The sequence below is a fragment of the Chinchilla lanigera genome, unplaced genomic scaffold (assembly GCF_000276665.1).
Source record: "Chinchilla lanigera isolate Chin_1 unplaced genomic scaffold, ChiLan1.0 scaffold00060, whole genome shotgun sequence".
In the NCBI taxonomy this organism is placed as follows: Eukaryota; Metazoa; Chordata; class Mammalia; order Rodentia; family Chinchillidae; genus Chinchilla; species Chinchilla lanigera.
Genome location: NW_004955461.1, coordinates 14,116,838 through 14,132,643, shown reverse-complemented (window position 1 = coordinate 14,132,643; position 15,806 = coordinate 14,116,838). Strand labels below are relative to the sequence as shown.

The following is a 15,806-nucleotide window of genomic DNA, read 5'->3' as shown; positions in this document are numbered from 1 at the left end:
ACAGTTGCTATGAGTGGCATTAGTTTGGCTGCAGCAAGCTGCAGTCAGTTGAGGGTCCATTCTAAAGGACTCTACCCTTCGCCTCTGCAGCCACCTTCAGTCAGGTCTGTAAGGAGCTCCTCCTCTCCCCTCCCCATGACCACACAAGAAGTCTGAGGATGAGATGCGTGAGTCTGCCTTTTCTCTATATAAGCAACTTCTCCCACACCTGTGGATATCAGCCCATGCACTGTTCCCTCTTAGGCTGCAGCATAAGTCCTAACAAAGCCTTTTCCCAATGGTATATTCTTGCCTATTTGTGTTTTCTCTCTGAGCAGCACGGAATGGGTGCACTAAGAGCTGGTAACTGCAAAGGCCACTGGCACTGGAAACAGCCAACAACTGGGGTTGGTAACCCTGAAAATGTTCCAGGAACATCTGGCTAGCAGCCAGAGAAGGACAGAAGGCAACAGAAATGCTAGCAGCTACAATCTCCAGTGGCTGGCAGAGTTCCCAAAGCCTGCCAGTCACTGTTGGCTCCAAGCAGCAAGGAGATAACTAATACTAAAAGAGATGCTAGCTGATGGCATTCAAAGTTCAGGGTATTAACACTAAATGAGTTGATAACCAGTGGCAGTCATAGCCCAGCTACACATTGCCTACTTGTGATTTCTATATGAATTGAGCAAAAGAACCCCATCTGCCTGATAACATCTTGGTGGCCTGTGTGCACATCCTCCCTTTTAAAAAGTAGGATCTACAATGCTGACAGTGGTCATAGACCTGCCTCACAGAGGACAAGTAGCTGCCTGAACCTTCAGTGTCAGTCATGACTGAACTAGTCCATGGCTGATTTATATTTTACATGCAGCCAAGGACTCACACTAGCTGGTGATGATTGGATCTGATTATTTTAGATTTCTTCCAACTTTGGGAGTCTGCAGTTTTCAGGATGGCAGTCTTTGTATACTCTGGGTAGCTTAAACATTTAGAAAAGATGCTTGGGAAATATTAAAGGTAGTAAAGAAGCACATACCCACACCTCAAGTCAGCCCTGGTCCACCCTGAAAACTCCCACTTGGTGGTGATATGGCTTTGGCAAGCTCTGGTGTGCTTCCTTGCTGAGCCTCCGTGTTCTCATTTGTAAAGATGCAGAATAATAGTCCCTACCTTCTCTCCTAGACCTCTATTCATGGCATCCTTTTAAGATACTGCTTTTCTGGGTCCCTGGAATTTAATCCCACGCCCTCTTATCACCATGGAGGAGCCACACAGGCAGCTTTTTCTGTTGTCAGGTAGATACTCTTCCTCAGCCCCTACTACCTCTGCAGAAAATGCTTCCTGGCTGCCTGGCATGCTAGAAATCACTTCTACCTATTTTGTTTTATCAATCATTTCTGTGCTTACAATACAATTCTATAAAAGTTCAGTTGGTTTTCCACTGGCCCTGGGCAGGGATGAGGGATAGCATATTATTATTTTATAAAAGATATGAATAATAAAAATAAATCATAAAACAGCCCTGACCACATAGCAGAGAGTCAATAAATATTTGCTTGCTTAAAGCAAAACTGTCTGCTAAGACCATTTTTTCCATCACTGCGAGTTCGCTCAGAGAACCGCTCTCAAATTCAACTATTTTAAAAAACATTTTTAATTGAAAAAGAGATACTTGTATATGGTAAGATATTCAAACCGAACAGCACAAATGCACAAGTGACTCCATCTGTTCTGTCCTCCTTGGCTATGCCACTGTTAAGAATTGCTGTGTGTTGTGCCCATTCTAACCTCTGTGTAAATCCTCCTTTTTTAAACCCAGAGGCGTTTACATCCTTCAGTGGCTTCTGACTCAGACCTGACAAAGCTCTCCTGCTTCACAGGGCTTGGAGCCCATTGTGGGGACCTCCAAGTCTGGAGGGCTGTGTACCAGCGAAGGACAGTCTCTGCCTCCACGTGGCGCCACCTCCCAGACCCTGCTACCAGGCAGATAAAACACCCCGGGAGACACTCCAACACCACACATGCCTCAGTTTCCCAACTTGTAACAGGGGAGAACACCAGTGGTGTTCTCTGAATCTCGCAGGTGCCACAAAGACCAGCTCGGAGGGTGGCAGGCTTGAGAGGGGTTTTGCAGCCAGCCCCCATCCAGGAGGTGAAATTTGAGCAGCACACCTTCGGGGCTTAGTGACCCAACGCCCTAGCGGCAAAAGCTTTTCTCTGCGCCTGCCCCTCTTCCTTTCTTTTCCCTCCCCGTGTGTCCCGCTCCAGTTTTCCTCTCCATGCTCTCCCATCTCCCACCTCCTTTTCTCTTCCTCTGCTGGTCCCGCCCTCTGTTCCTCCCTCCTTCTCCCCCCGCGCCCCCTCAGTCTTTCTCTTTTTCTTTCTCCTCCTTCCCCCTCCCTGCGCCCGGCCTTTCTCTTCCCAGCCCCTCCCTTCCTTGCTTTCCCAGCATCTCTCGGAAACCCCGGAGCGGATCGCCGACCGGGACGGGCTTCGGCGCATGCGCAGCACGGCGCCGGCTCTGCCAGTCGGAAGCTCCTGCTTGAGCCGGGGGAGCGGCCGCGGATGCTGCTCTCCCAGCTGCCCGCCAGGCCGCTGGCTTCTGCTCCGAGCCCGGAGTTACGGGCTGTGTAAGTGCAGCGTGGGGGGCTCCTGGTCGGGGCGCCCGTGCCGGCGCGGGGTGGGCCGCGCGTGGCGGCTGGCAGTCGCTGTGCGTCCCGCGGAGGGACTCGCCCACTTTCACCTGTCCCGGCGGGTGTGCCCCTCTCTCCCCGGGCCACCTGCAGCGCCCGGGGTTCACTCCGCAGCGCCCGCTGCCTGGCCACCCGGTGACACCGACCCGTGCAGGCCCGGGGCCACACCTGCTGGGACCCGGCCGCACCTGTCCCACACCGGCGCGCACCTGCTACTCTCGGGCCCTGCTTTGCTCTCCCGAGTTCGCGGCAGGCCAGCCCCCTGTCGGTCCCTCCCGCCTCCCGCCCGTCGCTCCGGCCGCAGCGCCCCTGGCCCGCTGAGCTTCCCGCCGCCCCGCCCCGCGGTCCCTCCGTCCCTCCTCGCCCTGCCCTCCCTCTCCTGGAGGCGGGCTCCGCACTCTCAACTCCGCGGCGGCAGGCTCCGACCCGCGACCCACGGGAGGCCGTCTTCGCGTGGGAAACTCAACTTCTGCCGGTGAAGTCCGGGGAGAAGAAATGTCAACACCGCGCTGGCCTTTCAGCTTCTCTCTCTTCCAGCCCGCCCCCCACCTTTAACTCTGTGCTTCCTTGTGTTACGGTGCGGTGTGTGCGGTCTTCCCCTGTCTGTGGAGAGAGGGATCAAAGTGCGGACACAGGTCTCGGTTTAATTCAGTGTGAGCTGAGTGTGTGAAGACCAGACATGCCTCTTTAGCGACTGGTAAAGTCGCTAAGTATCTAGCGATACTTAAAAAAAGTAGTAGTTTATAGCTAGCTCTTCACCCAGCCTTATTTGTTAAAATGAAATAATAGCACCAGGAGCATCGAAGACCCAGAGATAATGCAGTCCTAAAGATCTGGCAGTTTTGTTTTGGTAGTTTTAAAAACAATTATATGGCGAACTAGAGGGGAAAATAGTTGTCGAGATATATTTTTTTAAACTTCAGCTTTATTCAGACATCGTTCACCCAGCAGAAAATCCATTTGTTTTAGGTGTACAGTTCGTAGATTTTCAGTATTCCCGCCGTTGTGCAACTATTAGTTTCAGAACATTTTTTACCAGCCCGGAAAGAAACTTCATACCAGCAGTCACTCATTCCTTCCACCTTCCCAACACTGGCAAACACTTATTTATTTTCTCTGCCCGTGGATTTGCATGACTGCACATTTCATATTAGTGGAATTGTACAACATGTTTTTTGGTATCTGGCTTCATTCATTCGGCATGGTGCTTTCAGAGTTCATCCATATTGCAGCCTGCCTCAGTGCTTTGTTGCCTGTTATGGCTGAATACTATTCTGTAGTTTGGGTAGACCACATTTTGTGGGTCTGTTCCATACGTTGAACATTTCTGTTGTTTCCACATTTTGCCTATTTATTATTTACTGAGGCAGGGTTCCAGGCTGTCCTCAAACTTGTGAGATCCTCTTGCTTCAGCCTCCCAGAGTGGTGGGATTACAGACATGTACTACCACATCTGGCTTTTTTGGTTATATGTGAGTAAAATTGCTATGAACATTTGTGTACGAGTGTTTGGTGTGCATACAGATTTTCAGATCTGTTGGGTATATATATGGGAATAGAATGTAGATTTCCTGGTAACTGTTGTCACTTTTTGAGAAACTAACAAGGTGAAGCAATATATTTTTGATGTTTTAGTATGTGTACGAGCTTTGTCAGACACCACGATTGCCTTACTGCCAAGCCAAGCCCCAGCATATCGTCCCCGGAAGAAGGCAGTGGATAATAGGACTGGAGCCTGAGTGGCAGTTTACTACGGAAGAGCAGGAGATGAATGGGTGACTGATCCTTGGTCACCTGCAAGACTAAAGATAGTATGCACCTTTTTAGGATTGTTGTGAAGCCTAAGTTGTAACTAGTGCAGTATACTTCTTTTCACACCTTCCAGAGAACTATCTGGGATAGAGGCGTAGTTTGAATCTGGGGCCGACGTTCACAAGGAGTTTGATCTGATCCTGAGCAGCTTCAGGGACAGCTGTTGCTGAGGTCCAATGCAGGGAATGAGGGTGACCCCTTTTTATACTTCTCAGTACCAACTAGAAGTAGGAGAAAACCAGAAGAGCTGTTGGACCCCAGAAGACCTGGTTGTGTAGACTTCACAGGCTGAAGAATTCCAAAAGTTGGAGGATCCATAACTGGATTTTCTATTTTTATTTTTGCCCTGACAGGATAATTGAAAGACAAACAGAGCCACTACTTACTTTGTAAAAGTAGGATTTTTTTTTGGAACTAGGGCCATGCTATGTTTCCCGGTGTGGTCTTGAGCTCCTGGGCTCATGTGATCCTTCGATCTCAGGCTCCAAGTGCTGGGCCTGTGTATGACACAATGCCTAGCTAAGAATGTTTTAACAGCAAAAAAGTGAGGAAGTTTATAACTGAAAAAAAATTATGATAATAGTTAGTATTTATAAAGTACTTTTTTCTTCGAGACAGAGTCTTACTTTATAGTACAGGCTGGCCTTGAACTCACTATGTAGCCCAGGCTGGCCTCAAACTTACAGTGATCCTCCTGCTCCAACCTCCTGAGTATTGTGATATAAGGCACTTATTATGTTCAATTTAGTTTCCTGGAAAGCTCATATTTTTTTTTTCCATTTTTCTTTAGATGAGGAGAATTCAGCGCTTTCATCTTCAGGCCCGGGTCCAACGCCCATTATCGACCTGTCTTTGAGCAGAAGATCTTATGTGGCACATCTGATTTTTTGTGAGTCGTCATTTGTTGCTCATTGGAGAAGGGTACTGTAGGAGTAGCAGCATAAATTAACTAATAGGTGAGAAGGACTCAGGCTATAAAACTGACCAGGCTGCTGAATGCCAGACTAAGAGCTCATGGAAGGCTGACTTTCTTCCTTTTTCTTAACTTTTGAGAAGTTTTGAAAAATATTTTAAATATATAATACTTAAACATATATGTCCAACATACAATATTTGAAATATTTTTAACTTTAAATTTTTAGAAATATACTGTACAGTTTTGAGCATAAGCCAAGTGTCCCTGTACTTACCCCTCACTTAAGAAATAGAACGTGACGAGTGCATTTGAAGCCTGCTGTTTCCCTCTTTGCCACCTAAGTGCCACTACCCAAATTTATATTTTCTTTGTGGTTTTAATATCCATGTAAATGGGGCTAGGGATTTAGCTCAGCGGCAAAAGCGCCTGCCTGGCAAGCGCAAGGTCGTGAGTTCGGTTGCCGGTACCGGAGAAAAAACAAAACAAAACAAAACAAAAAAAAACTAACATCCATGTAAATATCCATAAATAATATATTCTTTAGTGTCGCCTCCCCATTGCCACCTCATGGCTGGTGATCGAACCAGAGCCATGTGCATACTAGGTAAGTGCTTTCTCACTGAGCTACATTCCCTAGCCCTAGTGTTCTCTGTTTTTGATCTATATAAGTGGATATGTACCATTTATATTAATATATAACTTGGTGGTTTTTTTTTATTTTTTATTTTTTAATTTTTTTTTATTTTAAAGATAAAAGGAGGGAAACATAACAGACTTACAACATTTGGTGGGTTTTTTTTTGACCTTGGCCATCATGTTTCTGCAATTCATCCCTGCTCCTGCAGTATAGCTATAGGTCATTTATTTTCATTATTTTGATATTTCATTGTGTTAAAAGACCACTGTTTACTTATCCATTCCTCTGTTGATGGACATTTGTGTTGTTTCTGGTTCTTGCTTCTGTGAACCTCTGTTAATTTCACCTACCATTTGTATGTCAAGTTTCCCCTAGAAGGAATTTCTAGGCCTGGGGAATGCATGGACTCACCTTTATGTAATGCCGACTGATTTCCAAAGTGGATGTGCTAGTCTGTGTTCTGTCTGTCAGATTGGAGAGTTACCTTTGGTCCACAGGTTTGCATACTCTTATTTTTCATACTTAAAAATCTTGTTCACCTGTGCTTATAGAAGCAGTGTTCTTTTTCTTTCTTGTTTTTTTTTTTTTTTTTTGTGTTTCTGAGACAAGGCCTCGCTTATGCAGTTTAGGCTGGCCTTGAGCTCACTTTGTAGCCCAGACTGGTCTCAAACTCTCAACGATCCTCCTGCCTCAGCCTCCTGAGTGCTGGGATTACAGGTGTGCACCACCATGCCTGGCAGAAGCAGTGCACACAATAGCCAAAAGTAGCAGCAACTCCAGTGTCTATCCATGGGTGAACAAAAATGTGGTTCTTCTGTATAATGGCATATTATTCAGCATTAAAAAGGGAGGGAGTTCTAATACATGCTGTGACACGGATGAACCTTAAAGACTTTCTGCTAAGTGAAATAAGCCAATTACAAAAGGACAAATAGTGCATGATTTCACTTATGCGAGGTGCACAGAGGAATCAAATTCACAGCAACAGAAAGTAGAGTGAGATTGCCAGGAGCTGGGATGGGTGGGATGAGGAGTTAGTGTTTAGTGGACAAAGATTTTCAGTGTTACATGATGAAAAGTTCTGGATATAGATGGTGGTGGTGATGGTTGTACAACAGTGTGAATGGACCTCCTGTTACAGAACCAAACACTTGGAAATGGTACATATATATTTTACTGTAATAAAAACTTTGTCAAGCTAGTGCGTGTGACGTAGTTTTATTAGTGGGTTTTAGTTGCCTTTTTCCAGGTGACCACTGAGGTGAGCATGTTTTGTACACATGTTCCCTGTTTTGCTTTCCTCTTAAGAGGTGTCTTTTGGAATATTTTGCCTGTATCCTGATTGGCTTATGCAACTTTGTTTTCTTCTTTCAGTGCTGTCGGTTGAAGGCGGGGCCGTGCGCATGTTAGATAAATGCTTTCCTATGTAGCTGCAACCCAGTGACTATGTGTCTTTCTTAGGCATGGATTGCCCATCATCCTGATGCCATTTATTGGAGAGTCTGTCCTTTTCTACTATTGTACTATAGCAACTGACCATATTCCAAATTTCCTTGTATGTGTGGGTCTGATTCCGAGCTTGTTTACATTCCTTTGATGAAATTATACCTGTCCACATACTGTGCTGATTGTAGCTTTTTGTCTAGTCTTTTATTCTTTTTACAGTTTTATTGAGATATAGTACATATCATTCAGCTCTCCAACTTAAATGTACAAGGCAGTGGTTTTAAGTGTATTCACAGAGCAAGCTACACAACCATCACCATAATCAGAACATTTTTGTCATTCTACAGAGGGCCCCATACCCCACTAGTAATTCTGCTTGGTGCTCTCTTATAGAATAAATAACCCTTCCTTGTGGGAGAACCTCAGGAGTTTCTTAGCTACTCTTTACTATAAATTCAGCTTGTTCTACTCCATCAAAAATCTGGTAGGAATTCTAAGCAGAATTGCAACCAATCTATATATCAAATGAGGACAGTGAACAGCTTTATGATATTAACTCTTTCTGTCCATGACTGCATCTGAGACCTTAGCTTTTCACCTCTGCAAAGCCTGGTAATGTTGAGAAACATTCCCTAGATGTTGGGTACGTGAAAGATGCGATTCTGTACATGGTTAGTTTCAACTGTGGCCTCTCTCAGAAGAGAAAAGTAGGCTTCACTGAAATTGCACAAATCACTTATGGCCATGTAGAGTGGTAGCCAGTGTAGAACCATGAGCTCCAGCTGGTGGGTTGGTGCTGGTTGGGCACCGGAGTTCCCTGCTTACTGCTGCCAGTGGGATAGCATTGGAGGTTTTATATTCCAGGTTAGGCAAGCCAAGTCACCACTGAGCTTCTCAAAGTATAGCTTTTTCCCTTTGGACAGGGACTTCAGGATGAGTGTCCCCGACTACATGCAGTGTGCTGAGGACCACCAGACCCTCCTGGTGGTGGTGCAGCCCGTGGGCATTGTTTCTGAGGAGAACTTCTTCAAGATCTACAAGAGGATCTGCTCTGTGAGTCAGCTCAGCATGAGGGACTCACAGCGGGCCCTCTTCATCCGCTACCGACACCACTACCCGCCAGAGAACAACGAGTGGGGTGACTTCCAGACTCACCGCAAGGTTGTGGGCCTCATCACCATCACTGACTGCTTCTCCGCCAAGGACTGGCCGCAGACCTTCGAGAAGTTCCATGTGCAGAAGGAGATCTATGGCTCCACCCTCTATGATTCCCGGCTCTTCGTCTTTGGGCTACAGGGGGAGGTGGCTGAGCAGCCACGCCCTGATGTTGCCTTCTACCCTAGCTATGAAGACTGTGACTCTGTGGAGAAGCGCATTGAGGATTTCATTGAGTCGCTCTTCATTGTGCTTGAGTCCAAGCGTCTGGACAGAGCCACAGACAAGTCGGGGGACAAGATCCCACTTCTGTGTGTCCCCTTTGAGAAAAAGGACTTCGTGGGTCTGGACACAGATAGTAGGTAAGCTTACTTAAAGACTGCAGCTCCTGGGCTTGGTGCTTAGGTTGTGTCCTTGCATAGAAAGGACACAAACGGTAGAGATTTATTGCAGCAAGGAGTAGAGAGATATTGTTCACTGGCTTTTAAAATCAGTGACTTTAAAACAGCCTGGTTTTTGGGTGAGGGACGTCCCTTAGGGTCTGTGTACACACTCACTCCCCTTTGTCAGAGGGCGTTTTGGTGGGACTCCTGCTACTGCTGTCCAGTACAGCAACCACAGCCACTTGTGGCTTTTGATTACCAGAACGAGGCTAGTGTGAGTGATGTGCTGTGCATAAAATACACTCCAGATTTTGAGATTTACTACTGAAAAATGAACATAAAATACCTTTCTAGTGTTCTTCATACCAACATATACATTAAATGAGCTGTATTATGAAATCTATTTCATTCACTTGTTTATACTTCTTATAATGTGGGAACTAGAAACTTAAACTTCCTTACGTGGCTTGTGTTTTGTTCCTGCTGGGCAGGGCTGTGGAAGAGCACAGCTTGAAAGCTTTTATTGTCTCATCATTTTGATTTATAGATGAGATACTGAACATGGAGAGGCAAGAACTAGGTCCTAGGTGAGCCAGGAGCAGAGCCCATGTCCTCTGACTCCCAGGCTGGACACTGTGCAGGTGCTGGGCCACTTTCTCATCTGAGAACTGCAGGCATGTCAGGAACACAGCCGAGGAGCTCCTGCAGAACTAACTTGTACGCATGAGAAGTGTGTCCCTCCTTCGTGTTCCCAGGGGTGTTGGGTAGAGCAGGGATAGGTCGGTCTTCACACCTTCCCTGCTGTGAAGTCAGATCTTTTCAACTCCGAATTGTACATTAGCGCTTCTTGTCATTTCCTCTGCTCTCTGCCTGCTGCCCTGTTTCATTGTCTTGCCATTGTGGCTGTCCAGCACAGAGGTGAGCTCCAAGTTTTGGCGGCAGCCTTTCCAAAGAGGAGGTCCCTCTTGTGGCAGAGTGAGGTATGACTTTAAAGCTTGGTCTTCTATCCTCCTTCAATTCTTGTAGCCTGCAGCCTGCAAGATCAGCCAAGGGACTCAGCCCCCTTTACCTTGAGGGAACAACCAATTGAACCCTCTGAGGCAGCCTAGGAGGGCCTTGCTCTAACCCCTTGGCCAATGCCTTCTTTCTTTGCTACCTGAGGCAGCAGGGACATTTTTGAGCCATTAGCTTTCACCAGCCAATGCCAGCTTTTTGTGTCGTTTGAGGTCTACACTCACGATTCTGCAAGAGTTACAGAGTTGGTTGGGTGTAGTACTTCTCAGCGTGGTGGCTGAAAAAAATTGACAAGTGTTTGTCAAGAACCACCATGTGCTGGGCTCTCCTTTGGGCCCTGGAGGTGCAGCAGGTAGTAAAACGTCCTTTTGTGGCATGCCCACTCTGGCACTTACAAACATTCCATCGTCCTTTTAATTTCAAAGTGAAAATGGCACCAGTGAACCCCAAGGACAGTCATTCTCCTCTGGTCACTGGTACGTGTTGTTACCCTCCCACTCTCTAAGTTTTCAAGCAGTGATTGGGCGCACAGACTCCCTCTCACATGCACCTCTCACTAGGACAGAGGAACTGTCTGACCTGAGATAATGTAGCATTTTGTGGCTTCATGGGGAATGTCTAGATATTAGTCCAGTTTGGCTTGACATACTGACCATGCTGTGGGAGACTCTCTGACAGGTAACTGCCTTTGGTCCTAGACTTCCCCATGGTGCTGGGTGTGGGTGTGTTTCAATTAAAAGCTCACTGTGCCCTTTGCTCATTAGAATCATGGTCTGTTTTTGAACATGTAGTGTTGTTGCTATCAAAATTATTTTTGTTCTTGTATGTTTCTAATTTTGCTTGTTCCTTTCTTTTCTTTTTCTTTTTTCTTTTCTATCATACCGCCCTGTGAGTGTGTTGTTGGGTCTGAAAAGGTAGGCTGTGAACATACTGCTTTAACAATAGCTAGATTTCCCCATGCGCTGCCTTCTCATAGCCTTCCTTGCTTTAAGAACCAAAAACTTACTGCTGCCTAGATCCATATGTTGTCTGAGTAATCTGTTAAATTTTTATTTTAGCTTTTTAAGCACATAACCCAGTAGTGTTTGAAATTTGTTAATAATCTGTGCTGGGGGACCTTGTCTGGTCTTTAGTACTTAGTGACAATGAGCCTTTTTAATTTTTTGTTTTGTTTTCAGTGAGATGCCCACTGATTTAGGTGGCTGCAGAGGGATTTTTCTTCTTTTTTTTTTTTTTTTTTTGGTGCTGGGAGTCATACCCAGGCCCTTGTGCATGCCAGGCAAGTGCTCTACCACTGAGCTACACCTCTAGCCTTGTTCCCTAGGCTTCTAAAGGAACATATCAGGCATGTGATTGCTGGCTGTGGCTGCATGATGGGCATGATATGGAGCAGGCATGTTCTGGGAGCTGTGGGGCCACTGGAGGGGTGACTGCTGGCCTTTTCTTTTGCTTTGCAGCAACTTCCCCCATAAGGAGACAGAGGCTATTCTAAGTCTGCCACTCCTTTTATCAGGGCTCAACAGCAACTTTTCCAAGTAGCGGGCAAAGATGGCCTTTTACGTAGCTAGTTCTCTTGGATCTTGTGGTCACAGAACCTCTGTCACTGACCACCATTTCCTCTGCCTTCATCAGAGAGGCTGCCCTCCTACTGCTGCCATACCAGTCGCCACCTCCCTAGACAAAGGAGCTGACTCTGCATTGGTAGAGGCTGACATCTATCATTGATGGTGCATTATTCATTTGCATTACTGATCTAGAACTGTCAGCTCCCATGGCCAGCCCTGCAGGACAGTCTTTGGCTGGCCCGGGCCCTGATGCTCTCCCTGCAACCCATTTTCTCGCACTGAAGGGACAGGTTTGCATTCTGCACGCTGCTGCCACCAACGTGCTGCCCCAGAACCATGTTTCTTCTTTAGTGCTCTGCCCCCGGTGTACACGTTGTCAGTCTTTATTTACTCTATCTCCATTGAGATGGGCTGCACTTTCTGGAAGATTTCATTGCATTCTAGGGTAGAAGATAAAAGAGAAATAAATGTAGCAAGGGGTGGAAGTTGGAGCTGTCCAACTGGAAAATGTAGAGCAGGGACAAGAGCAAGGGTCCTGTGATGACTGCAGGGCCTTCCTGTCAAGTCCTGTGTCCTGAGTCCATGTGAGAAGATCTTGGCTGGACCCTTCTCTTCTCACCTGCCCACGTGTGGCAAGTGTGTCCTTAAAGCTGTCACGCGAGAGCTCTTTGGGACATCAGACCCTTCAAGCTCAAACCACAGAGGACTGTGAACCCTTGTCTTGGGCCATCCTCCGGGCCTCCTGTGGAAGGGACAAGTGCCCTTTCTAAGTGACCCATGCAAGAGAGACTCCCCGCCATAGTGAGGACTCTAGAAGTTGTTCAGCACATATTTACTAGGCATTTGCTGTGTATTGTGTTAGGTCCCAGGTACCTGGCTGAGGTGTATTACAGAGAGGGAAGAGAGGAGATCAAGTATAATACTCAAGTTTCTGACTTGAATACCTGGATCCGTAGTGGGCTGCTGGCCATCATGAGAAGAATTGTCCCATGTATGTGGGGGTCTAAGTGGAGAGGTCGTGAGGTGGTTGGACTTGAACTTGGAGCTCAGGTGAAGGGAGAGTTGTCAGTATTTAGCTTGTATTTAAACCATACATGTAGATGACCTGATTGGGGATATTTCATGCAGGGGGTCTAGTGCTGCTCCCTATATGCCAGTCGTGCCTGGGAGGTTGAGGAGAGCCCAGAGTAGGGAGGGTTGTATCTTATTCTGAGGAGTTTGGGCTATCAGGAGCAGATGCCATATGCTCTGAAAGTGTTGGCTATAGAGGGCTAAAGGGATCTGAGGGAGTGTAGTGGACAGATTGGTACATTAGAGAGAGTTCTGGCAGGGGACTGGGGGTAGGGAGTGGTGAGCCTGTGTGGGAGGTGGAGGTAGTGGGGGAAGACAGAGTCATCTTTGAGGGAGGGGAACAGTGGGAGCAGAGGTGGAGTCTCCAGCCAAAAGTACTGTCCTTTCCACAGATCTAAGGAGGGAGGTGATGGGGAATAGAGAGAAGGGCTGTTGGGAAGGTCTGGGGTGATCTTTTCCTCTATAATAGACTTGAAGAAATAAGCCTCCAGCGAGTATGGAAAGTTGCTTTGGAGCATGCAGTTCTTTTTTGATCTATCTAAGTGTAAGGCACAGTATTGCATTGGTGCAAAGATGAATAGGATAGTCTGTCCTTAGAGGCTCAGTACTTCCTGGGAGAAGAACACAAGCCTAAAAGGAATCAGCATAACTATGTCAGGTACCAGTTAGCTACCCTGCTTGCATGCTTCATTGATGCCATCAGTGGGTATGACTGGCCCAGTTGCAGAGCAGGAGGCATTCTCAGAGTGGCTGAGTAATTAGTCCAGTATCACATAGCTAGTCAATGATGTAGCAGGATTTAAAGGCAAGCTTGTCCGACTTTAAAGGCATGTTCTTTCCACTAAGTTCATTTGGTCCCTATTAGACTTGGAACCATAAAGTAGATCACTTTTGGAGCCTGCCTGGAAAACGCTTTGCTGAGAGTATACATGCTCATATTCTAGAAATATAGATCAGATTTCTTTGATGGTGTCTTACTTTTCTTGTTTCTGGGACAAAGGTTTATTAAGTGGTTTCAGTCCATAACTGGCTGGCTTCAAGGCAGGGTGGCTTCCTAGAGAACAGTTCATGGCACCCACGAGACAGCAAAAGCAACAAGGGGAAATGGGAAGCCTCTTCCTGCCCCTTTTATTGTATCCAGTCTACTGGGATTACAGTGGTGCCCATGCAATCAGGGGACCGATCCAGCAATCACCCACCCTTAATCCCAGAACACTGATTCCCACCATTGCACTATGAATCCATCACACACCAGATTCAGCCACCTCCGAGAAATCCCTGTGACCGCATGAGGCTTTTGGGCGGACATCTAGACACAAATCATAACAGATGGTTATGTGGCATCAAAGCACTTCACACCCCAGATAGAGGTGTTTCCTTTCACTTCTGTAATGATGTGGCTGTAGATAGGCAAAATACGCACGTGTGCAAAACGCAGACACTCTTGCACTTTGAAGGGGGCAGTGCTGGGGATTGAGCCCACAGGCTTGCACGTTGCTAGTTACACACTTCACTCTGAGCTGTACTGCCAACCCTGCTTTTGCACTGTTAGTGCCAAATTCTCAGTTCTTCCTTCTTTGAGTAGAAAGTAACATGAGCTGTAGGATAAGCCTAGATTCCTCTGAGACAGGGTGATGTTTTAATATCTAACTTTAGCATAAACATGTTTGGAGGGAACAAATCAACACTGATGATTTGTCCTCACCTCTCCATTAGGCTACCTGCAGTATCAGTTAATGGCCAGTAAGCATCTGAAATTGAGTATTAAACAGCGCATTTTAAAATTTTTGTTCAGAGCTCTCTTACAACTTGCAGTTGTCTGCTTTGGAGCTTCAGCTGTGCCACCTGAGCACCTGGTAGGATATTTACTTGATTATAAGTAGATGATGTACACAATCAAAAGGCTTCTCCACCACAAGATATCTTCATGCAAAATCATGAGCAGTAGCTGTTCTCTAATTATGCAGTGACTTCTAAATCTCTGTAATACTTCCCCTACCAAAATGAGATTGCCTTTCTCAAAGTTCCTTTGGATTTGAATATATAAATTACTTTGCATGGAAATTGGTTTGTGGACTGAAACACCAAGGTCTTGTTTTTCACTAGCCGTATAAATAGCACCAACATCACAAAAAATATTAAACATTTTCTTTTTTATATGATCAAGTCATGAAACTAGTATAGCCTATATCGGTGATGGTGACCCTTTCAGAACTTTCGATGGTGCAAACAGCCCACTGCGGCACGTGTGCGATAGGTTTGCCACCACTGGCCTATATTTTAATTGGATTTTCCTGTTTAATTTCATTATTTTTGTCAGTGCTGGCTATTAAACCCGAGGGCCTGCATGCTAGGCAAGCACTTTCTCACGGAGCCGCACTCTCAGACCTCGTTAATTCAATGCTAGCTGCTGTTACGTGCACAGAGTTGTGTGCTGAGCCATCTGTGTGGTGCTCTGTGGTGCATGCTCCCCCTGACTTCTAGAAGTGACATTTTTCTTTTCGTCTGTGCACCGTCAGGCCTTTGCCTGCGACTTAGTGTAGATGTATTTTACACCATTGTTATTAGGGGATTGCCAGGTTCTTCTTATTTTTTTTTTTTTAATGAATTCCTAATTCCACCTCCTTTAACTCACATCACCTGTATGTAAAGATAATGAAACAACGAGAGTTACTCTTTGAGGTACTGAGAGGGTACTCACGTTTCTATGCCTAAGACCTGTGGCTCATAGCTTTCTTTTTTTTTTTTTTTTTTCATGGCTTTCGCTTTCACCATTAATTTTACAATTTACAGTGCATTAAAGATATTTTCATATTTGAAGTTTATGTTAGCTTTAAATTTATCTTCATTCTGGCTATATGCTATATAATTCCTCTCTCTCTCTCTCTCTCTCTCTCTCTCTCTCTCTCTCTTTCTTTCTTTTTCTTTCATTTCTTTTCTTTCCTTTCTTGTGCTGGAGATTGAACCCAGGGCCTTATATTAGGCAATCACTCAACTACATCCCCAGCCTGATTTTCTTTCCTTTTAATTTTTTTGTGGTATTGGGAGTTGAACTTGGGTCTCATGAATGCTAGGAAAGTGCTCTGCCACTGAGCTACCTCCTCAGCCCTTTTATTTTAGATTTTACTCTGAGAC

At 45.9% G+C, this 15,806-nt stretch overlaps 1 protein-coding gene across 5 annotated transcripts in view; it reads left to right on the top strand.

The window, feature by feature from the left end:
* Positions 1–2,484: 2,484 nt before the first annotated feature.
* The window catches only part of Trappc9 (trafficking protein particle complex 9), a 632,072-nt gene continuing 618,750 nt past the window's right edge, over positions 2,485–15,806 (top strand). For 4 of the 5 annotated variants that reach the window (XM_013521334.1, XM_013521333.1, XM_013521332.1 and 1 more), the window contains exons 1-2: positions 2,485–2,609; positions 8,407–9,000. In XM_013521334.1, the coding sequence (XP_013376788.1) occupies positions 2,545–2,609; positions 8,407–9,000 (659 nt within the window). In that variant the 5' untranslated portion in view covers positions 2,485–2,544. Of the gene's footprint in view, positions 2,610–5,274; positions 5,374–8,406; positions 9,001–15,806 lie in introns of all 5 variants that reach the window. The other variant, XM_013521335.1, reaches the window with a different exon arrangement.